The sequence below is a fragment of the Peromyscus californicus genome, unplaced genomic scaffold (assembly GCF_007827085.1).
Source record: "Peromyscus californicus insignis strain IS unplaced genomic scaffold, ASM782708v3 Scaffold_11__1_contigs__length_118956290, whole genome shotgun sequence".
Classification (NCBI taxonomy): Eukaryota; Metazoa; Chordata; class Mammalia; order Rodentia; family Cricetidae; genus Peromyscus; species Peromyscus californicus.
Window position 1 is genome coordinate 26,556,953 of NW_026294402.1, and position 24,603 is coordinate 26,581,555.

The window sequence follows — 24,603 nt, forward strand, 5'->3', positions numbered from 1 at the left end:
CAGAAATGAAGTAGGAGTAACCCAAGGGGTGGAGAAGGGATGAATGAGGACCTAGGGGGAAGACAAAGTGGAGTTCCTGGTGAATAGTAATCCAGCAGAAGCCCAGGGACCAGAGAGGTGAGCCCCACCCTGCCTCCAGTTGGGGAGGAACTTTGTGCCGCCCCCTCCCCGGGGGGGGGGGAGGGAGGAATGGACTGGTAGTCCGAAGAGGAGACTGAGTTCAGCCCCCAGAGGACCCACTTTCAGTATCAGCAACAGTCCTTGAAAGGGAAATCAGGTAGGGCAAACTTGGACGGGGAGAAAAACTGTCCAGAAACTGAACACCATACAGCAGGCTACCTGCCGAGGAAGCAGGAGCCCCAAGCAGGCAATTACTAAGGATTCACAAACATCCCAACTACAGAAAGGAAGTGAAGGCGGCGGCAGGTGGCAGATGCCGGAATGCATCTCCCAGCAGGGCTGAAGCACAGGCTACAGGGACTCCGGCCACAAGGAACAGAAAAGCGGAGGCAGCAGGCCCCCTAGACCTGGGCTTCTGCAAGTCACTGCAGACAGGGTACGTGAGCGCAAGTGTCGGAAGGGGAAGCTAGGCTCCAGGAAACTGCCTCTGCCAGAGCAACAAGCCTCGCTCACTAGTCTGTTGCTGCGGTTCAGGAAATACCTGGCTGCTAGTTCCACCAGAGCACTGCCCCCCACCCCACCCCGTGTGTGTCCTTCAGTAAGGTGACTAACGCCCTCCCTCACCCTGTGTACGGTGAAGTATCATGCTTTTGAGGTCTTTCAAGAGACTTGTCCACGCTTCTGCTTCCTGCTTCAGTATCTTCCCAAAAAAGTCTCAAGACAGAGCCTCCCTCACCACTGCCCAGACAGCCACCTGCTCCAGGGCCAACAAGCCCTCAGCTCCACGCTCTGTGTGGACAAAATTCTGTTCAGAGATTACCCCTACCAAAGTTCCAAAGCGCCGTTTTGACCAGGAAGACTAAAATGAGTTTCTGCAGAGGCCAAAGCCAGACAAGTCTTCTCCAGTCCACGGATATGTCCTTGCCATAGCCCAGATCACCCACTCAGAGCACTGATAACCCAGAACAATGGAGACCCCCACGGAGGTCCTCTTTTTCAAGCCAGGGAGAGGGCAGGAGGCCGGAGGAGCGCCCCGATGCCTCCGGGCCCCGGGGCTTCCCGCCTCCTCGGTGGCCGGCGCAAGGCTGATCTGGGGCCGAGGTCCGGCCAGCCCCGCCCTGCTACCAGCGGCCAGGCACCCACCGAACAGGAAATTCCACCTGTGCGCCCAAGCCCGGGCCAACTACGGGCCGAAGAGCGGAGCTCGGGCGAAACCGAGGGCCGCGCGCAGGTGCCGGTGCGCGAGGACCCGAACTGTGGACGCCCGGCCCCGGGTCCCCGGCCTTTGCCCACCTCTATCCGGGAGCTGTACTTGAGTCCCGCGCCGATGTCCTTCGAGCCCCCTCCGGCCTTGCGGCCCCGATTGTTCCCCATGGTCTCGGCGGCCCGATCGCCGGTCTCACACGCGTGGTCTCTGCGGGCAGCCGACTACCATGGCCCGCGGGGCGTTGGGGACACGAGGGACGCGGGGCGCGAGGGGTGGTACGGGCCAAGTTCCGGGGCAGGCCCAGCGCGCCCAGCCGGCGGCGGAGGCTCCCGTTCTCATCCTTCCTCCCCGCGCAGGTAGTTTCAGGGTGTGGCCTCTCCGATCGGCCCGCCCCGCCAGCCAGCCAGCATCCGCGCCCGTACACCTGTTGCGGCCGGCCCCGCCTTCCGCCATGCCCCCTAGGAAGCTCCTCCCCTCCGGCCAGAACCCCGACAAGGAACACTGCGAAGCTCTGGCGCTTTCCTCTTTCTCACAGGTGGCTCTTTCTCCTGGAGCCCAGCCCTTCCTCGCCGCCGCCCTTTGATACTGACCATCTCTCCACCATCGCCTTACGCAATTTTCATCTCTCTCCCCTGGACCTTTCCCTACAAGCCATCATCTTGCCAGAGATGCCTGTGTCCCCCCTAAAACCCGAGCCAGCTGCTGCAAGACCCGGCCTTCCCTGTGTGCCATGTGCCAGGGACCCAAGGCCCTTCCTCCTCCTGGGGACAGAGGCAGCCTCTTCGCTGTGGAAGGCCCTGACAGTGACCTGTGCCCAGAGAAATGACAGCAGGTCCTCAGAGTCATCCTCCAACTGTCACATACTGACTGTAGATCCCTCTTGAAAAGCGCCTTTCCTGTATTTTCGTAATCCTTTCTGACCCCTAGACACCAAGGATCCCAACATTTGCTCGTCAACCTCCTCCCTTTTTTTTTTCTACACTCCCTTTAATTTTCTGTAGTAGTTGTTCCGTTTGTGTGTTAGAGAACAACTTGCAAGGACTCGGGGGACTCGGGGGACTGTCTCCTGCCACCGTGTGGGTTCTAGGGATGGAAGGTTAGGCTTGGCAGTAAGAGCCCTTACTGGCTGAGTCATCCTCCAGGCCCCTACTCCTTCCTTCTTGACAGTTCACCTCTGATGAGAAAGCCTGCCTTCCCAGAATAGCCATCAGACATGCTCGCTCGACTTTAGCAACCGCCCGAGTACTTCTCTGCTGGCATTCTGCGGTCTTGCATAGTGAACCAAAGCTGCAGACCCTGTAGTATGTGCTGGACACTGCCCTACGCTTTGGGAAAGGGGAGTGAACAAAATTGAAACCCCTACTTTGAAATCAACAATCCTCAAGTTTCCATGCAGAACTCACCCATCTTCTTAAAATTATGTAAGCTGCGTGAATCTGTGTCCCTCAGCAGCTACAATGAGCAGAGTGGGGACTGTGCTGATGTGTTCTGGATATAAGTGATGTGGCAATTCTGGTGACATCACACCAATGAGAGTTGGTGGTTGCGTCTACTGACATAGACCTGTCTATCCTATCTTTTTTTCTTTTCTTTTTTTTTTTTCCGTGAGACAGGGTTTCTGTGTAGCCCTGACTGTCCTGGAACTCAATCTGTAGACCAGGCTGGCCTTGAACTCACAGAGATCCGCCTGCCTCTGCCTCCCAAGCGCTGCAATTAAAGGCGTGCACCACCATGATGGCTCAGCCTGTCCTATCTTGATGGACAGACAAGTTCCGCCATGAGACTCTTCTTTCCCTATGAGCCAGAACTGGGTCTGCCTGCACCTCTGCTGTTGCATTGCTGGGTCTTACTGGCCCAAGTCCTCCAAGTGTGAGTTATGTCAATTTAATGCACAGGAAAACAAATCCGCTGCCCTACTGCCTACAGAGCATTCTGAAGCCAAATGGAAGATATGGAAAACTAACTCCCTGCTTTGGATTACGATGGGCACAACACCCTTTAATTAGTGAATGACTGAAAGTCAGCCAGATTGGAGGCAGCAAAGACTCAAAGGTAGTCACTGTACTGAACCTGCTATTCTGTTGTGAAAGGAATGACTCACATTCTCTCCCATGTTCCTGGAGTTTCATCCTTTATCTCAGAGAGCTAAATGTGCATCTTCTCTGTGAAAGGCACCCCTGTGGCCAGTTGAATGTAAGGCAATGCTACAAATTGCAAATCCAGAGGAAGAGTCATCTTCCTGTGGTATGCACCCCCATGTGCATACCTATGACATCTCCATGACCTCCAACAGGACAGAGCAAACTTTATGCTAACACCTTAAATCCGTTTGGTTTAATCCTTATAAAGTATATATAAGCTGGGTGTGGTGGTACACAGGGCCAGCCTTGTCTACACAGTGAGTTCCAAGCCAACCAGGTTACATAGGGAGACCCTGTCTCAGTAAACAAAATAAAAATATGCATGACGTTAAGTCCTTTTGTCTCTAAATTGCCAATGAAGAACCCCAAGAACAGCCAGTCTAAAACCCCAAACCTGGGGTGTAGCTCAGTGATAGAGTAGCATCATATGAGTGTTTATGGATTGGATACCCAACATTACACACACACACACACACACACACACACACACAGAGGAACGTGCAGACCCTGTCATCTCTCACTGTACTAGGATAACTCACAACCATTTAGCCAGCCTTTATCATGTGCCTTCCCCACTGCCCACCACGTCCCTCCGTATCCTGCATCGGCTGATCCTGCATCAGCTGATCCTGGATCGGCTTACTCCAAGGCTGCTATAACATCTCTCCCTGGATTTCTCAGAGCACAGTGCCTGCTGGGAAAGTTGAGTTCACGTTCCTAGGACCCTCCAAGGGTTTCTCCAACTTATCCATGTCTTCGGGGCAAGTCACTTGGTGGATGTATGCGGGCCTGACTCTGGCTGAATCACCTGCTTAAGCTGGTGATGATATGGGAAGGTAGAGCCATGGCGTGGAGATCCAGCTCAAGCTTAAGAGTCACCAAGACTCTGTTACTGGTTAAGACAATAGGACCAGAAAGTCTGAGGGATGCTCCTTCAAGGAAGAGGAAAAACCTGAAGCAATAAAAGGTGTAGAAGAGATACAAAATGAACAGACAAGCCGGGCAGTGGTGACGCACGCCTTTAATCCCAGCACTCGGGAGGCAGAGGCAGGTGGATCTCTGTGAGTCTGAGGCCAGCCTGGGCTACCAAGTGAGTTCCAGGAAAGGCGCAAAGCTACACAGAGAAACCCTGTCTCAAAAAACCAAAAATAAACAAATAATAATAATAATAATAAAATGAACAGACAACTCAGAATGAGGACCCCTCAGTCATGTCTTTATGTCTCCTCTAAGAAGGGTCAATTTATCGCTCTTACCTGTGGAAGTTGCTTTGTGTGGTACAAATGCACTTTTTAAGCACCAACGGTGTAGGTGTCCCCACGCTAACTCTGCCTGTTCCTTTCCTGGCCCCTGGCTGTGACAAACCACTCCACTTGTCTCCAGCACCCCCCCTTGCTCACCATAACCACTTTGCCTACTCGTGATGAAACCCAAGTTCACCTGGCACATCAGATCTGTGACATTTTCCCCAGGCACAACTATGGTGATATTTTATTTTGTACTAAAATGTTATTTGTATGTTAATAAATAAAGTTGCCGGGGTGTCAGAGCTATTAGCAAGCCATAGGAAAGCCGGCAGTGGTGGTGCACGCCTTTAATCCCAGCACTTGGTAGGCAGAGCTAGGTAGATCTCTGTGTGTTCAGGGATACAGCCAGCATGGAGACACACGCCTTTAATCTCAATACCAACCATAGAAGACTTGGAGGTCTGTACAGACAGGCAGTGATGAGGCGGTCATGTGGTTGGGTTTACAACCAATGAGAAGGCAGAACCAAAAGTCTTTATAAAGACTTTAACACAGGAAGTAGCTCTCTTTCGGTGAGGTAGGACCACCGCAGGAGGAAGGGTAAGGTTTTAGCTCTTAGCTCTGACCTCTTGGCTTTCTTCTTTGCATTGGTTCTGTGTTTCTTATTTAATAAGACGGTTGGTTACATCTACACACAACGAAGCTCTTCTTCCTGAAATTGCTGCACACCTTATAGTATATTTTTATCTTCCTGCTATACATAAGGACTCTCAAAATGCTGTTGCAAAACAGACTGAGTGATGGCAGTCCAGGAAGCTAAATATCAGTATATTAAGCCCTTGCTCAGGCTGTTGTTGAGTTTCTCCAGTTACAGTTTAGAAACAAAAGCATATTGTAATTTTATGAGGATTAAGCTAAATGGATTGAACTTAATTAGCATAGGGCTAAACAACTTCTGTCATGCACAGAGTGTCCTCAATACCTTGATCCCACACAGTGACCCCTAGGAAGGACTTGGGCTGCCATCTCTCTTCCTCAGGATTTGTAATGAATGCATTGTGTTCAAATAGCTACATGAGTGTCTTCTATGGGTAAGGGACCTATGTAGTTCTATGAGCTAAAAGAGAAAGCTCTAGAAACCTGAGACGGGCTGAGCCACTCACTTCAGAACACCGTCTCATGTCTGTCTGTGGCTTTGGACTGTCCATCTCAGGAAGTGGTTCCATCTATTCAGTCAGGCGGTTCCAGAAGCATTGCTGACATCTTCCTTTACCTATCCCACCCACCCATCCACAAAAAACAAATGCACCAATCACCAGCCTGATTTGGAAGTTCTACTTCCAAAATATGCTTGCAATCTGCTCTTTCTTCCTTCGACCAACATCTCCGTGAACTCTACATTCCTCCTGGAAGGCTTTGCTTTATACACTTTGCTCCACGCTAATCCGTGTTTCCTTTGTGAGGCTGGGATTCAAACTCAGGCTTCCTTGCATTGTAGGCAAGCATTCCACCAACAGAGGCACATTCCCCATCCCAAGTCCAATCTATCGGGATCACAGTCAAAGACAGAGTGCATCCAGTCACTCACCTCTCGACACACAGAACTCCCAAAGGCAGGGATTAGCACCTGTCTCCACAGCACACACAATGAGCCATAGTCACTAAAAGGTGAATATGGAAAAATGTCAATAAACACTTTCCAGTTTTCTGTTATCACCTAACTTTTCAGCAATAAATAGAGTGAAAATGCAGAAGATAGCATAAGACACCCAAAACTTTCATTTTTCTTTTTTAGAATATGATTAGGTTCTACCTGTAGAGTTAGTGGGTTAGTTTATTTGTTTGTTTGTTTGACATAGAGTCTCACTATGTAGCCCAGGCTGGCCTGGAACTCACAGAGACCTACATGTCTTCCTCTCCTGCGTGTTGGGATTAAAGACATGTGCCACCATGCCTGACAGCCTCCAGAACTTCATCAGCTTCACCTCAAATCACACATCTGTCCCCAAAGCAATCTCTTCTCTCACCACTATGAGAAATTGCTGTACCAATTTCTCTGGTTATTTCTTTGGCTTTACTTAGTTTGGTAATCTGGACCTGAATCTCTGCATGTTAACATCTACTTTTGGCTTTTTTTTTTTAAAGACAAGGTCTTATTACTGTTTTTATTATTAATTTTAGGCAGGCTGTCCTCAAATTCATCACCCTCCTACCCTCATCTCCCAAGTGCTGGGATTACAGGTGTGCATCACATCTGGCCCTACTCCATCTTGTTTTGTTTTTAGCTTCCCCTTTACAAGGTGTTCACTGAGGTTCCCCATTGTTTTCTGTACAGACTCTCCTGCAGCCGAGTTCTGCTCACGGTCTGTCCTTTCATTGTGTAGTCTATTCACTGGGCTCCCAGGGACCTTGGTTTTCCCTAGAAACCATCCTGTCCAGAAACTCACCAAAGGCTTACTCTCTGTTCTTACACATTTGTTTACTTTTGTATGTGTGCGAATGTTCTGCCTCAGTGGCACATATGTTAAAGACAGAGGACAACCTACTGAAATTTGTTCTTTCCTCCCACCCTGTGGGTTCGAGGGATCAAATTCAGGCCATGAAGCTTGGCTGCAAGCACCCTTACCCAATGGGCCATCTTGCAGGCCCAAAGGTTTGCTTCCTTTTGTGGAGAGAATTGATTTCACAGGGAGTGTTTTTATTGTTGTTGTTTAATAATTTATTTTTATTTTATGCTTATTGGTGTTTTGCCTGCATGTATGTCTGTGTGAGGGTATCAGAAGCCCTGGAACTGGAGTTACAGACAGGCCTGAGTTGCCATGTGGGTGCTGAGAATTGAACCCAGGTCCTCTGGAAGAGCAGACAGTGCTCTCAACCACTGAGCCATCTCTCCAGCCCCCTACAAGGAGTGTTTTATTTTGTTTTTGTTTTGTTTTGCATTTTAGTATGGGATTCCTATCTGGTTGCCTCTGGTCTCCTAGTGTATGCTCCATGCTTTAATTCATTAGGGAGTGGAAACAGTAATATTGAACCCATCATTCCTGTTTATTGACTTGTTGGAATACTTAGAAAGTAAGTCTTCACAACATCTGTTTAGTTACCCCCATGATAATATTAGTGTTTGCACATGCACATACACGCACACATTCGTGTACACATACACACACACACACACACACACGCGCGCGCGCGTGCGCACGTGCAGAAGGCAGGGAGATAGTAAGGGAACTTCTGCTCATCTCTTCCTTCATTGAGCTGGTTTAAAAGATTGATTCTTTGGTGTCTCCCAAGGGTATTTAGTGGCTTTCTGGCACTGCAACAAAATACCCGACAATAATCGACATATGAAGAAGAAGGCGGCTTTATTGGCTGTATTCTGACATACTGTTTCAGTATGTGGTCAGATATCTGCATTCTTTTGGGGCCTGTAGTGACACGTGATAGCACGGTGGAAGCATGTAGTGGACTAAAACTGCTCATTCCAGAGAGTGGGGGGGGGGGGGGGGGGGGGGGGGGAGGGGAGGGGAGGCCAGAGAACTTGTCCTTGGTGTGTTGCCCACACACCAGTGGACAAACCACAGAGCATTAGGTGAGCAAAGAAAAGGGGAGGGGCAGAAATTTTTTTCCTGGTAAGAATTTTTTTTTTTGAGAATTTTTGTTTTGTTTTGTTTGGTTTGGTTTTTCGAGACAGGGTTTCTCTGTGCAGCTTTGTGCCTTTCCTGGATCTCGCTCCGTAGACCATGCTGGCCTCGAACTTACAAAGATCCGCCTGCCTCTGCCTCCCGAGCGCTGGGATTAAAGGCGTGCGCCACCACCGCCCGGCTGAGAATTTCTTAAATGCATAGCACGTGCTTCGGTCAAGTCCATCCCTCATTACCATCCCTCCAGTTGCTCCTCTATTTCCCCTCCCCCAAATTCCCCATGCCCAGTTTCACGTGTTTGTTTTTCTAACCCACTAAGTCCACTTAATGCTGCCAATATGTGCATGGGTGTAGGGCCATCTGCTGAGCACGGGCAGACTCTCAGGCTGTGTACCTGAAGAGAACTGACTTCCATTCTCCCAGCAGCCACCAACTGCCAACTAACTCCTCAGCTATGGGTGGGACTTCACGACCTTTCTTCTCCATTCTCAGATTCCGTCTGGCTGGATACTGAGGTCTTGTGCGTGCTTGTCACAACGGTTGTGAATTCATGTGTGCAGCTGCCCTGCTGTGTCCAGGAAGCACTCCTGGCTACAGTCATCCCCTGCCTCTGGCTCCTATAAACTTTATACCCACTCTTCTACCATGACCCCGGAGTCTTGGGGAGGGGTGTCTTTGTGTGTGATACAGATGTCCCATTTAGAGCTGAGCACTCTGAAGTCTCTTATGCTGGCAATGATGACCAGTTGCGTGTCCCCATGTTAATTACCATCTACTGCAAAAGAAGCTTCTCCACGGAGGGTTGGGAGATGCACTAATCTATGGGTGTGGCAATAAGCCATTAGGACGTGGTTTAATACTATGTCCACTTCGTAGTTGTAGTTCTCTCCTAGAGTCCACGTTCTACCCTGTGAATGGTGCCATGTATGAGTTTCATCTTGTGGAGTGGGTCCTAAATCCAAATAAAAAAGTAGTTGGTAACTCCCATAACAATCATGCCACTTTTGCGCCAGTGGGCATATGCCAGGTTGGTCATTTTTGCAGCTCCTAAGATTCACATCTGGGTAAGACTATTGATTACTTTTCTGCTCCAGTAGCACCTACAAAAGCTGAATGAAACTTCTAGGTCAGTACCAGCTTAATTTCTCAATGTCCTATGACTTATGTGGTACCTTCAAAAAATAGGGTCTTTACCATTAAGTTCTGGAAGGTAAACAAGAGAATGGCAATAGCCTATAATGTTTGGGAGGTCTATAGAACCCCACTGGCCAATAATTGGAAAACATGTAACCTATACCTTTATTTCTGAGACAGGGTCCCACTAAGTAGCCTTGGTTGGCCTGGAGCTCACTATGTAGACCAGAGGTGGCCTCAAACTAATAAAGAGATCTACCTGCCTCTGCCTCTGAGTATTGTGATTAAAGGTGTGTGTCACCACAACTGGCAAACAGTGTCTTTCATTTGATAGCCTATGGTATCTAGGAAAGGCTGTTTTCCTGTTAAAGGGTAACTCTTAAAAAAAAAAAATAACAACACAGCTGGGCGAAGGTGGCACACGCTTTTAATCCCAGCACTCAGAGCCAGGGGGATCTCTCTGAGTTCGAGGCCAGCCTAGTCTACAGCGCGAGATCCAAGACAGGCACCAAAGCTACACAGAGAAACCCTGTCTCGAAAAACCAAAACCAAAACCAAACAAAAAAACCCAAAAAGGAACTAAAAAAAATATACGTATATATGTCTGTATGTATTTTAGAAAGCCTCTACAGTACTAGCTTTCCATATGGCGTTTTCAGGAGCCTTTAGTGTAAGTCATCCCTCCCTGTACTTACTCTTCTATCCTGCCTTCCCACCCTCCACCCTTCTAATTCCTGTTTCACTTTTCATGGCTGGGGATAATCAAATGATTCTAAGGGAGTCACACAGTGTTTTGGAGAGCCAGAGAGGCAAGAGGGGAAGAAACAGCCAGGAACAAGGTCCACCACACTGAACTGCTCCTACCACAATCCATCACAGAGTCCAGAATCTGGACACCAGCCAGGATGCCATTGCTGCCCACAAAACCAGGTGTTTCCTCCTTGACTCTGGGAAAGCAGATTCCCTGAGCACCTGAGACCTCTTGAAAATCTCTCCTGGACATGTCTCACTGGGTCTGTGGCCTATATATGTAAGCCAAGAACTCTGTCTAGTCAGGACTCGGTGCCAATTCCCCCAATAGAAGAGGACAATTTGAAAGCCGGAGTTGAGTCCAAAGCTATATAAATGCACATGCACTGATCCATGGCTTGTATTGCAAATGTCCCCAAAGGCCCCTGTGCTGAGGCATGATTTCATTTTGTGGTGCTATAAGGAGGGGTGGGACCTTTGGCTTGTGGGGCATAGAGAAGTTAGGCCATTGAGGCACACCCTTGAAGGGAATACTGGGACTCCAGCCCTGTTCTCTCTCTCCTTCACTTTCCAGTGAACAGGCTTCCTCCATCACACACTCCTGCCTTGATGTACTCTGCTGCTATAGACCCAAAGCACAATGGCCAAACAACCACGGGCTAGAAAAAGTTCTCAACCTGTGGGTCGTGACCCTCTTGTGGGTCAAACAACTTTTTCACAGGGGTTGCATATCAGATACCACAGTAGCAAAATTACAGTTATGAAGAAGCAACACAATAGCTTTATGGTTGGGGGTCACCACACCATGAGGAACTGTATTAAAGGGTCGCAGCATTAGGAAGGTTGAGAACCACTGGGTGTGGAGCTCTGAAACCATGAAGCAAAACAAGGCCTTCCTCTTTTGAAGCTGTTTCATCTGGAGCATTGTCCCAGCAGAGAGACTGTGAACACAGCTACAATGCTCACTTGGGATCTGTTCTCAGAGCCTGTCTAGAAACGCATCTCACCCTGGGCGATTCCATGTTACCCATCTCTGATTTCTCCTGCCCTGTCTACTGCATCAGTATATCTAGGCTCATCCTTCCTACCATGCAGTATGTGTAGCTATGGTGTAGCCTACTGCCTGGTCCACAGTGCCACGTAGGCTTTATTAAAATCAAAGTCCACTGAGTCACTTGCTCACATGTTTCAACCAGTGCTTAGGTGAAAATGCTTATCATTTGATAAAAAACATGGCCAAGCCAGACAGTGGGGCGGCGTATGCCTTTAATTCTTGCACTCGGGAGGCAGGGGGATCTCTGTGAGTTCGAGGCCAGCCTGATCTACAAAAGGAGTTCCAAGACAGCCAGGACTGTTACACAGAGAAACCCTGTCTTAAAAAAACAAAAAACCGCCGGGCGTTGGTGGCGCACGCCTTTAATCCCAGCACTCGGGAGGCAGAGCCAGGCGGATCTCTGTGAGTTTGAGGCCAGCCTGGGCTACCAAGTGAGTTCCAGGAAAGGCGCAAAGCTACACAGAGAAACCCTGTCTCGAAAAACCAAAAAAAAAAAAAAAAAAAAAACCAACCAACCAAACAAACCATGGCCACGTAATTTTTTACCATTTTATTTATCAAATATATATCCATATATGTAGATATGTATACACACACACACTTTTGTCTGTATACATGTCTGTGAATCACATGCATGTCTGAAGCCCTGTAGAGGACAGAAGTGTAGTGGGTAGCTGTTCCAGCTTTGACCTGGAAGTACTACCCCCAGTGAGGCTTCCGGTAACTGTCAGGCCTACCTATGACCTGCCCCTAGGCAGGGCGAGACCCTTAAGACACGAGATCTGGATGTGCCGAATGGTCCCTGGTAATCCTGGCTGCTGGATGGTAGACTGAGCTGAGTTCTCCAGAGAATCCAGCTGAACTGCACCTCACCTCTCCCAGATCCTGTAACCAACCCCTTTACTAGCTGGAAGTTACCCCCCAAAATAAGCCTTTTTAACTACGTGGAGTTGCCTTAATAAATCCCCCAATACAGAAGGGCATGTTGGATACCCTGGGACTGGAGTTACAGTTTTAAGTTACCACGTGGGTGCCAGGAATAGAACCCAGGGCCTCTGGAAGAGTTAACTAGTGCCCTTAGCTGCTGAGCCATCTCTTTAGCCCCCAAATACTTTTTAAACCATGAAGACCCTGGAGCTTTCTTGACAGCGCCCCCACCGTATCCTCAGTTTCCCTTTCTGACATTTTAGTTATCCTTGGTCAACTGCGATTTGAAAATACAAAATGAAAACTTACATAAACAAAAAAAAGTCATTTAAAATTGTGCACCATTTTGGGCAGTAGTCTTTCTACTTCATCCCACCTAGGATATGAACCATGTGATTTGTCTTCAAACTTTATTTACTCATGCAGGGTTTCGGATAGCCTAGGCTGGCCGCAGATGCGCTCTGTAACTGAAACCGAGCTGACTATCCTCTGCCACTCGGGCTCTAATGACAGGTGCACACCACCACGCCTAGTTTATGTGGTGCTGGGAAGTGAGTCCAGGACTTCCTACAGACCAGGCAAGCACTCTACCAACCTGGCTACGTTCCCAGCCCATGAGTCATCCAACTGCCCACACACTAATACTGTGTACACCACTTTCCCACTGAGTTACTTAGAGCAATCGCCGGTGTATCACAGTGCTTATGTTAAAGGAGCCCTTACCCACTGTCATAGCGCCCACACCACTGACCGCACAGGCATTGCATTACGTCACATCATCTCAAGAGAAAGGGTGAGTCCAGTACTGAGAGAATATCAGTATAACAAATTATATTAGTTACAACTTCCATTCTTATCTCTTACTGTACATAACTAATAAATTGAACTTTTCCCCCCTTTTAAAGTTTCTCGAGACAGAGTTTCTGTGTGTAACTGTCATGGCTGTCCTGGAACTCTCTTTGTAGACCAGTCTGGCCTCGAACTCACGGAGATCCACCTGCCTCTGCCTCCCAAGAGCTAGGATTAAAGGTGTGCCGCACCACTGTCTGGTATAAATTAAGCTTTATTATAAGTATGTTAGGCAGCTTTCTATACTGTGATAAATATCTGGACATCAACTTATAAGGAAAAAAAGGCAGCAAATTGAAGAAAAGGCAAAACTGCTCAAGCACGACAAGCCAGGGAGAGAAAAACAAGGAAGCCAATCCCCACAATCCCCTTCGGGGCAGCCCTTAGTGACCTAAGGACTTCCCACTAGACCTCTTTTGTTTTTGTTTTTTAAATTAAAACTTTTTCATTTATTTTACATACCAACTACAGTTTCCCTTCCCTCCTGTTCCTTCCCTCCACCTCCCTTCTATCCCTCCCCCATCCATTCCTTCTCTGTCTCCATTCAGAAAGGAGCAGGCCTCCCATGGGCGTCAACAAAGCATGGCACATTAAGTTGAGACAGGATCAAGCACCTCCCCCTGCGTCAAGGTTGGGGAAGACAACCCAGCATGGGGATTGGGTTCCCACAAGGCAGTTCAAGCTCCAGGGACAGTAGACCTCACTCTTGAGGATTCCATCACTTCCCAGTACTGCCAACCCAGAGACACATGGCCTTGGAGAGATATAAAGATCCAAACCACAGCAACAGGTATGTGTGGGTAGGAAGCGTTTTTGAAATGTGTTAGCACTATCTGTGGTTTCAGGCAGCCACTGGGGGTCTTGGAACTTACTCCTCATGGATAGCAGAGTATCATACTGTTGTGCATATGAAAATGTATGTTGGACCTGAAGGTATAACTAATAAGGTTAACATCACTAATAAGGCTTAAAAATTAAGTGCCCCAGGATGTGATGGCCCCATCTCTGATCCCAAGCACTCAGAAGCAGAAAGACACAGATCTTGGTGGTTTCCAAGCCAGCCTGGTTTACATAGTTAAGTTCCAGGCCAGCTAGAGCTACATAATGAGACTCTTGAGAACAGTACAAAACAAAACAAACAAACAAACAAAAACCAAAAAACAAACAAAAAAAATAAGTGTAGAGTCTTTATTATCATTGTGATCGGATCTCATTGCCCATGATGGTTTCCAACTCCTGGGCTCAAGTAAGCCTGTTGCTTCAATGTTCCGAACAGCTGGGACTAACAGGTCCACACTATAGAGCTCAGCTTCACTGTTTTTAAACACACACACACACACACACACACACACACACACACACACACACACACACACACAATGAAACAGGTTCTCACTAGCAGTCCTGGCTAGCCTGGAACTCACTATGTAGATCAGGCTGGCCTTCAACTCAGGATCAGATCTGCTTCCCGAGGGCTGGGATTAAAGGCATGTGCCACCACCATGCCTGGCTTCACTATATTTTTTAAATAGACTGGACTTGACCAAGAAAACACTTTACAGGGTCACCTCGTGGTAAAGTGTTCAAGGTGGTTGAATTTCCAGGTGTTCAGCTTACTTTTCTCTTGCTGTGCCGAAACACCATGACCAAGGCAGCTAGCTTAGAGAAGGAAGCACTGAATTGGGCTTGTGCCTTCAGATGCCAGAGCAAAAGCATGGTGGCAGAAACGGCTGAGAGCTCACACCTTGACCCACAAGCAGGAAGCAGAGAGGATGCTGGGAATAGCATGAGTCTTTTGCAATTTCAAGCCTTTAAAAAGATTATTTTTAATTCTGTGTGTGTGCAACGTGTGCATTTGAGTGCATACAGACGCTAGAAACCTTGGATCACCCAGGCTGTAATAAAAAACAGTTGCAAACTGCTCAATGGAGATGCTGGGAACTGAACTTGGATGCTCTGCAGGAACAGTTTGTGATTTTAGCCACTTAGCCATCTTTCCCTCCATCATCCCTTCTAGTCTGTCTTTGTGAAGTACCCTGTTTTTGTTTTGAGACAGGGTCTCGAGCCCAGGCTGGCCTCAAGCCCCCTACACAGCTAAGGAGGGCCTTAAACTTCTGACCTCCCTGTCTCCACCCAGTGCTGAAAATACAAGCAGGTCTCACTTATGTGGTGGTGCCAGTGACGGACCACGTTTTCATGAATGCTCTCTATCGCCAGCACTTGTTTTACCTTAAAAACAGGAAGCCAGCTTTATTGAGTGTTGCAGTTTAAATATGAAACGTCCCCTATGGGCTCAAGTGTTTGAACATTTGGCTCCCAGCTGGTGGTGCTGTGTAGGTATGTTCCCAAAACTTAGGGATGTTATGGAATGTTATGGAAACCTCCTTGCTGGAGGAAGTATGTCACTGGGGTCAAACTCTGGGGTTTGTTTTTGATATGGAGTCTCACTGTGTAGCTCTGGCTGGCCTCGAATTCCCAGAGATGCACCTGCCCCTGTCTCTCAGGTGCCAGAACTAAAGGCATGGACTACCATGCCTGGCTGAGTTTGAGATTTCACAGCCTGACTACATTTCTGTTCACTCTACTTCCTGACTGCCTTCCCCACAATGGATGTCATCACTTCTGAAACTGTGAACCAAAGCATTTCTCATCTAAGTTGTTCTGTGTCTGGGTACTTCGTCACAGCAACAGAAAAGCAAGTAATATATTACAGAATTACTCATACACAATAAAATGTGTGTCTAAGTTCTGACATATATGATACCCGTGGAAACACTACCACCACCTAGAATGTTCTTTCAGTTTTGATCAAGTACAGCATTGCAACAACCTGACCTTAGAACCAGGCTCTCCAATTGCTCTATTTCAAGGTGTCAAAAACTCAAGTTAAAAATTAGTAAGAAGTGCACAGTCAGCATGATATCACTCTGACAAAATACCCACTGGACAGCTTCTACAGAGGAAGAACTATTTTTGTTCAGTTTTAGTCCATGCTCACTTGGCCTTGTGGCGGGACAACCCATCACATTGGGAAGCATGTAGCAGAGGAGGTCTGCTCACCACCTAGAGGCCAGGAAGTAGCAGGGTGGGAGGGGAAGGGGTGTATCTCCCAAGGGCATTTCCCCAGTGATCTACCTTCCTCCTCCCAGGCCTCAACAGTATCACAAATGAGCCTTTTAGGATCCAAACTTGACAGAGTTCTCATCAACCAAGCATAAAGTTCAAGGTTGATCTCCAGATCTATATAAACCTGGAGTGGTGGAACATGCCTATAATTCTAGTACTTGGGAGGTGGAGGCAACAGAGTTAAACATCTGTGTAACAAATCTGAGGTCAGCCTGAGCTACACCAGACCCTGTCTCAAACTCCCCGTCCCTTTTCAAGCCATAACAGGAGCGCTTCCTCTCCACTCTAAGTATGGGCTACACGTAACAGTATCTTCTCAAAGACAACATTGTGGGGGAGGTAAAGAACTTTAAAGTAGGTAAGTCTGACACCACCAGGCTACCCACTGATCAAGGTCACCATCAACTGTGATGAGTCCTGTGGACAATATGGTTTTTGTCTCAAGCTCAGAGAGCTGCATTTGTTTAATGTGTACAAGGTCTTGGGTTTGATCTCAAACAAAGAAATAAAGTAAAAAACTACCACCACCACCACCACCACCCCGAAGCTTTTTACAAGAAAAACAGACACACTCCAACAGTGGACCACCTTACAAAATAGCTAACCAGTACTCACGTGTCAAGACCACCAAGACAAGGCAAGTCACATCCTAGGACAGAAAGGGGGCAGTAGATAAAAACCAAGGAAACCCACATCAACAATGGATCAGTGAGACAGGGAGAGAGTGCGCTGCGGGAGTGTACACCGCCTCATACACACGAGAGTGAGCCCAGGAGCCACTCTGGCCAGCACCGTGTGTAATCTCACCACCGGGGAGGCAGGAGCAAGTGGATTGCTGTGAGCTTGAGGCTAGCCTGGTCTATGTAGCTTTATCCTCTCTCTCTGCTCACACACATGCAAGCACACACACACACACACACGCACGCACGCACGCACGCACGCACGCACGCACGCACGCACGCACAATATGTTACTGGATCCAAAAAGCTTGATCACCTTAAGTAAATTATTTGGGAAAAATTATTTCATCTCTTTTCTATCTCCTGGGTTTCTATTTTGGATATGGCACATACATACTTTAAAACTAACTATGTAAATATTCACGTGGTTCTGCTTACTAAAAAATTTCATTGATTCTTTCGGTTCTACTCAGTTACTGACTTAAAGTGGGGAGGTGGGAAAATGGTTGTCCAAGTGCTTGCTATGGGAGCATGACATCTATCTGACTTTGGTCCCCAGTGTTTGCACAGCAGCAGCACACACTGACCCCAGCACTGGGAGGCCAAGGATTTCCCAGGCTTATTGACCAGTCTAGCCAAAGAGGGGAGATGCAGGTTCAGTGAGAGACGATGTCTCCACAAACAAACAAACAAAACGACAACAACAAGCGCAGATCGGGCTAACGCGCTAGCTCCGCAGTTACAGGAGCACCTGCTGTTCTTCCAGGGGACTGGAGTTCAGGTGCTAGCATCCATGTTGGTCAGCTCTCAAACTCTGTAACTCCAGCTCCTAGGTGTCTTCAGACCTCTGCAAACATGTACACAAGTACAGCATATACGCACAGCATCAGACATCAAATGCTGGCCTCCGTTTGCACAGACACATATGTGCACACACACATCCACACATGAACATATGTACAAACACCCACACACATACTTTTTTTTGGACAGGGTCTCTTATGTAGTCCAAGTTGGTCTTGAACTCACTATGTAAACCAGGCTGGCCTTGAACTTGAAGTGGTCCTCCTGCCTCAGCCTCCCAAGTGCTGGCATTACAGGGGTGGACCACTGCAACCCAACATCTGACTTCAAAATTGGGAACCAGAAGCTGGATGTGGTGGCGCACACCTTTGATCCCAGGAGCCAGAGGCAGGCGGATCTCTGTGAGTTGCAGGACAGCCAGAGCTGTTACACAGAGAAACCGGCTCAAAAAAACCAAAACAAAAATTGTTATCCAGACCTGGATTTTCTTGGCCAGCAATCTACAGACTTCTCGAGTCATCTCTAAGCCACGTCAAAGATTTTCGAGAAAAGGTAACGTCTGTCTAATCTCTGGGCTGCTGGACAGCAGAAGTAACTCATGAAGTCTGTGATCGACAGCATGGAGAGGACAGAAAAGACATCCCTACTTCATAGGCAGAAAGGCAAGAGACCCTGGTCTGTTTTATAAAGACCACTCTGCTCTTTGTCCTGGGGTCATAATCAGACTTGGGTTCTGCCTCTAGGTGCAGGTGACATTGTAGTCGTGTTTCAACTAAAATCACTATGTCCCCTTTACTTCTGCTTTGTCCTTGTCCATGACTTCTCATAAGAACTTGACAGTGGCCGGGCAGTGGTGGCGCATGCCTTTAATCCCAGCACTTGGGAGGCAGAGGCGGGCGGATCTCTGTGAATTCGAGGCCAGCCTGGTCTACAGAGTGAGATCCAGGACAGGCACCAAAACTACACAGAGAAACGCTGTCTCGAAAAACCAAAAAAAAAAGAACTTGACAGTATGTTCCTATGAGTGTGCCCCCTTGGACCTTCTGGAATCTTAGGGACTCATTACAGTCTAATCTGTGTCTTCTAAACTAAGAGGATCCATTGTCACAGCAACTGAAAGCCCAAAGACCATCCACATACCTGGGTCTGGCACAGACCTCAGCTGCTGGTCTTGGATTTGCAGTCGAGAGCAGACAGGCAACTAGGACCTTCACACCTACAGAGCAGCCAGCACCTGAGGCTCACTGCAAGGTGGGTAGGGCCACATTCCCAGAAGTCACAGCTTAGTCATCGAAGCAGAAACCAGGAGATGAGTAAGTTTCTTTCTGTACCCACGAGGGAGCTGTCCTCCTAGGGAGAGGTCAAAGGGCAGGTCCTGATTTACATTTCTGTGGGTGTTTCCTTAGAAAATGTAATCACTATATGGCTACCATAAATACAGCTACCTCTATAGTTTAAGGAGAATTCAATTAAATGAGTCCATGCCCTGCTGAATGCAAAGTAAATCTGTACAGGGTTAGAGAGACAGGGGCCTAGTGCAATAATTCTTGTGTTCTGATCCGACTTCCGCTGTAGCCAATCCATGTGGGTCGTGCACTGTCCTCTTATGAGCTCTAAATGTCTCCCAAGACTATGCCATTGTCGGCTGAGTGCTGGTGAGAAGTTTGGAGAACTCACCAGTGGGATGGAATTTGGACAGGGGTTGTTGGTTTGCGAAGATGACCGAGCCCCACCGAGCTTGAGAATCAGTGGGCAGACAACAGGCACTAAATAAACAAAGCTGATCTGCTGTATTCGGAATCAGATCATGAATGGCAAAGTTGCTTCCCAGACAGCAATAGAGGGTCCAGTGATATCTCTTTAGAGCACTCTGAGAGAAACTCACTCCAAATATAAAGTGCTCTCTATGACTCTTGGGCAGCAACCTGAGGGGACATCATAGGAGAGGCAGCTGGGAGGTGTTGGCTGTTAGAGGAGCGGGGTGCTGAGAGACTCAGCCGAGGTGCTTCCTGGCTTGGAAACTAATACAACGGTCGCTCCCTACCCCACTGTCCAGAGAAAGATTGCTCATATGTATGTCCACATGCAGACTATGTGGTATGACCCTAATAACTACACGTATCATAACATGTATTGACTTGTGGAGTAGCCGAGCATTGAAGACTGGGTGCTAACTAACAGTGCTCGGGCACAAAAAGCTCTGTGAGCAGCTCTGTGAGCAGTTAACACCTAAGTCAATGAGCACAGGAGGCCTCCTAGTGGCAAGTTACTTAAAGGCAGAAACCAAAGCCATAGACATGTTCCCAGGAAGTCTTTTGTCAGTATTGACAGCCTGACTTTAGTTTTGCATAGGCAGGCTTTCCTTCCTTTTCCTCTGCTCTCCAGATTGCTACATGGCCAAGGCTGGCCTTCAGCTCAACAGTCCCAAGTGCTGAGACTAGAGCTACAACATCCAGCTTCCTTGATTGGGGAAAAAAATAGTCATTTTATGTGTATGAGTGTTTTGCCTGCATGTATGTAACGTACCATGTATGTGCCTGACGCTCATGGAGGCCAGAAGAGGGTGTCGGATCTCCTGGAATTAGTTACAGATGGTTGTGAACTGCCATACGGGTGCTGAGAACCCAACTGGGTCCTCTGGAAGAGCAGCCAGTGCTCTTCTTAACTGCTGAGCCATCTCTCCAGCCACTTTCTTCTTCTTTGAACAAAAATGGAGCTCTTGGTTTGACTTACTATGGCCTCTGTAATTCAGGCTGTAATTCTTCACAGAAGGAAGATGCCCTTCATCCCCAAAGCAGGACCAGAAAGCCCCATCATCGCAGATCAATGCCAGTCAGTAACACAAGTGCTGGGGGGGGGGAGTTAAAGTGTTTATTGATGTGGTTAAGTTCTGTACATTCTCCACAGATCATACTAAGGAGTCTGTAGGTGACGTTTCAATCTGTGCATAGTGGGAGGAGGCATGGCTAGGGCCAAGGGGGAGGAAGGAAGAGGAGGAAGAAATCACAGAAAAATACAAAACACAACAACAACGAAACAGAACCCCAAAACAAAACCAAAAACTTACAACAGGTTACCAGAACCTTCAGATTAAAACAAAACAAAACAAACAACAAAACTCCAAAGGTTATGAGCATCAACTTCAGCTATAAAAGCATTACAGACTAATGTGAAGGAAACAAAAATTTTCAAAGATTTCCACAGTGTCTACAGATCCAGTTTCATGTACAACCCAGAACATTCTCCTTTCATATAAAGAAGCCTCCTGTGAACTCTCCTGGGTCCTCAGCCACAAATTATGGTATTCTCTGAGTGAACAGCAAGGGCTGGGGAGAGTGTTGGGAGTGGAAGTGAGGTACAAGGAGGGTAGAGGGTCAGTGCACTGGAGGGAGATGTCCAGAGAGGAGGGGGCTGCACATCTGGACACACTTGGTAGAGGAAAGTGGATGGTGACGAGCTACAGTAAACACCAGTGGAATGACAGCACACTAACTACAGGCTGGCTGCTGTGGAAGAACTGGATTTGAAGGGAAGCACAGTGGATCTCTGGATGCACTGGCCTAGCTCAAGGTGCCTAGTCCCGCTTGGTGACAGCTAATACAGAAGCACCCAGACACCCAGCACTGGAAATATCAGGCTTCCAAAGAAACTATACTTTTAAAATAGTTCAGTAACTGTACCACAATGTCCTTCAGTTCCACTTAAGTAGCTCAGCAACCTGAAAAGGGGAATACTGCCTTTTTACATAAAAACAAATAATAAAACCAGCACAGCAAATGAGGCTGAAGAACTGACTTACGTAACGGGGACAGCCTGTGTATATAGTCTATCATCAAAAAATCAACATTTTCCATTTATATAGAGCATGTGTGAGACAATACAATAGAAGTGGCATTTCTAATTTAAAAAAAGAAAGCTACATCCATCAGCTATCTGCAATAGATCATTTTTTTTTCATTTCACTTAAGGTTTATATATCATATATTGTTATATTAACATTTTTTAACCCATTTAAAAGAATGGAACTTGCAACCCTACAGTAGTACTTTATAGTCTTAACGATCCAGGAGAGCAGGATGTATGAGGAGGCCTTCCGGCACCACTGGTGGTCAGCAGTCAGGCACAAATGCTGAACCTCTTCTGGCCCACCAGCACCAGTCTCCAGCCAGGGTGTCACACATAACCTGTCCTTAAATCTGCATCTGCTCCAGGTACTTGTAGGTTGGGTTCTCATAACCATGGTTCTGCATCTTGTTCAGGTGACGCTCTTCTGGGGTAAGCATTGGGTCAACCTGTAGGAACAAAGAATGCAGGTCACTGTGGCAGACTAGAGGCCTGCAGAGAGCCAGGACATCGGGTTATTCACTGTCCAATCCCATGGGACTCAAAGCAGCCCAGCATCCTTTTTTACTGGACAGACCAAACAAGAGCTGCTATCAAGGACACAGAGAAGGGGGGAAAGAAAAAGGTCGGAGAGGTAATGCTTTTCTCTGAAAGCAGAGCTCTGAAAACTTGCTCCAAGTGAGAAAAACAGCTCACTGACAAACTTGACAATTTCAGTTTGGTCCTTGGGATCCACAGGGAAAGAGAAAGACCCCTTCTAACAGTCCTCTGATTTCTATATGCACATCATGTGACCTAACCCAACGAGCAATTTACAATGACAGGCCATTCCAGAGGCTGTCCCCAGTAGGCAAATCAGTTCTTCAGGCTCATTTGCTGGGCTGCTTTTACTACTTGTTTTTATGTAAAAACGAAGTATTCCCCTTTTCAGGTTGCTGAGAAACTTAAGAGGAACTGAGGTGCATTGTGGTAGTTACTGAACTATTTTAAAGGACCAGTTTCTTGGAAGCCACAGTGACAACCGGCCAACACTTAGTTTTTGAGGTATTGGAGGCAAGTCATGTCATGCTCAGTTATGAAATAAAGAAAGGGGCCAGATGGTCTGTAGTCATTTCCAGCTTTGGAACTCTACAGCTAAAGCCAGGCTCCAGTACTAACACTTGCATGTCTGCTGTGGAATAATTCCCGTGCACACAGTAAAGATTTGTCACTCGAATTTGTTTAATAAAACAATGATTGGCTGGTAGCTGGGCAGGAAGTTAGGTGGGAAATCCAAACTGAGAATGATGGGAAGGAGGGTAGAGTCAAGGAGTTGCCAGCCAGACACAGAAGAAGCAAGATGAGAATGCTGAACTGAGAAAAAGTACCAAGCCATGTAGATAAACATAGATAAGAATTATGGGTTAATTTAAGTGTAAGAGTTAGCAATAAGCCTGAGCTACCAGCCGAGCATTTATAAGTAATATTAAGCCTCCAAGTCAATTATTTGGGAAGCAGCTGCTGGGTATTTGGGAACAGGCAGACAGGAGAGAAACTTCTGCCTACACATGTCTACAGTTTTCTTTGACAGTGCATCATATTCCTTAGTGTATTTATATAATCTAGGAGCAAGAAACATTTTCCACCATCCACTGAAAAATGACCAGCAAACTACTCCCATTATCAGCAGAGACAGAAGAGAAACAGCTTGCATTTGCTTTCTGTTCCCATGCCCAGCCATTATAAAAGGTCTGTGAGTATAACAGAGCACATGCCTAGCATACCCAAGGCTTCTGGCTCGATCCCCAGCAACATAAACAAGTGTGTACACACACACACCCCTTTCTCATTTTCTAAAAAACACACCAGGGAAATAGTAATATTATTTTTGCTTTCTGAAGCATAAAATGTTATGAACTTCTGATATTGAATCATTTAACTGATTAAAACCCAAATGGATGCTGAAAGTTGGTGACACTCCCTTGAAACAAGGGCAATACAACACAACAATGGCTGATCTCCAAAATGTAACCTAATTATCCAATGAGTGACACAATCGTTGACAGCCACATGTCCAACACAAAACACTCACCCCCCACCCACCCAATAGTGCAGACCCTCATCAGCTTAGGCCAAGGCAGAAGGCAGCCCAGTCCTTACCTCCACAATCCCATGGCTGATGGTGCCATACTGCCTCTTCCTCAGCATCACCAGGCTGATAACAATGACTGTAGCAATGGCCACGGCAATAACCAGCAAGCCAATAAGGGCACTGCTGCTCAAACTGAAGTCCTCTCTCAAAGGTCCCACAGATTCCTAAAACAACAAAGCATGTAAGAAACAAAGTCCTGGTAACCACCTGGCAGCGTGAGTCAGGAAACCCAAAGGAGGACCAGGTGCCTCTCAGCCTGTTTCAAAAACTCAGGGCCACACAAAGATCCTGCTTTGTCCACATCATCAGCAGATCAGAGAGAATGCCCACTTTTCTAATTTCCACGGAAATTTTCTTTTCTTTTCTTTTTTCTTTATTTTTTTTGCATTCTTATGTAAAAATTCAGGAAATCAGGCCAAGAGTCCCTTATTAACTTACTACCAGGGATCTTTCATCTCCACTTGAGCTAAGATGACTGAAAGGAAAAAGAATGAACACTGCCCTTCTGTTCTGGAGTAAACACATACCGGCTCTTCCTCTAGGCCTCCAACTCTCTCAGCATTGAAAATCATTTCCTTAACATCCAGAGTTTCGTCAATGACCTGAAACAGTCACAATTATTAGCATCTACTCAGAAAACAGGAGAGAAATGAACATAAATGTCACTTCTTTTCTATTCCATATGGTGTTGGGAAGCTGTTTCTTTGGTCACACTGATCCAAATCTACTCTCCAAATCTCCAAAAGGAGGGTACAGTAAATATGGGCAAAGGTGCTGTAAGGTGGCTAGTCCAGTCAGGCTCTTTTTTTTTTTGGGGGGGGGGGGGATGAGACAATGTTTCTCTGTGTATCCCTGGCTGTCCTTGAACTCACTCTGTAGACCAGGCTGGCCTCAAACTCCAGAGCTCTGCCTGCCTCTGCCTCTGCCTCCCAAGCGCTGGGATTAAAGG

General features: G+C 47.2%; 2 protein-coding genes across 5 annotated transcripts in view; both read right to left on the minus strand.

Moving 5' to 3' along the window:
• Window positions 1–1,747, minus strand: part of St14 (ST14 transmembrane serine protease matriptase) — a 47,007-nt gene extending 45,260 nt beyond the window's left edge. Inside the window, exon 1 of the mRNA XM_052755708.1 lies at window positions 1,414–1,747. Coding sequence (XP_052611668.1) covers window positions 1,414–1,494 — 81 coding nt within the window. The 5' untranslated portion in view covers window positions 1,495–1,747. The remainder of the gene's footprint in view (window positions 1–1,413) is intronic.
• An 18,782-nt stretch (window positions 1,748–20,529) lies between these two features.
• The window catches only part of Aplp2 (amyloid beta precursor like protein 2), a 71,762-nt gene continuing 67,688 nt past the window's right edge, over window positions 20,530–24,603 (minus strand). For all 4 annotated transcript variants that reach the window (XM_052755748.1, XM_052755732.1, XM_052755743.1 and 1 more), the window contains 3 exons: window positions 24,182–24,256; window positions 23,663–23,818; window positions 20,530–21,972 (listed from right to left, as the gene is read on the minus strand). In XM_052755748.1, the coding sequence (XP_052611708.1) occupies window positions 21,871–21,972; window positions 23,663–23,818; window positions 24,182–24,256 (333 nt within the window). In that variant the 3' untranslated portion in view covers window positions 20,530–21,870. The remainder of the gene's footprint in view (window positions 21,973–23,662; window positions 23,819–24,181; window positions 24,257–24,603) is intronic.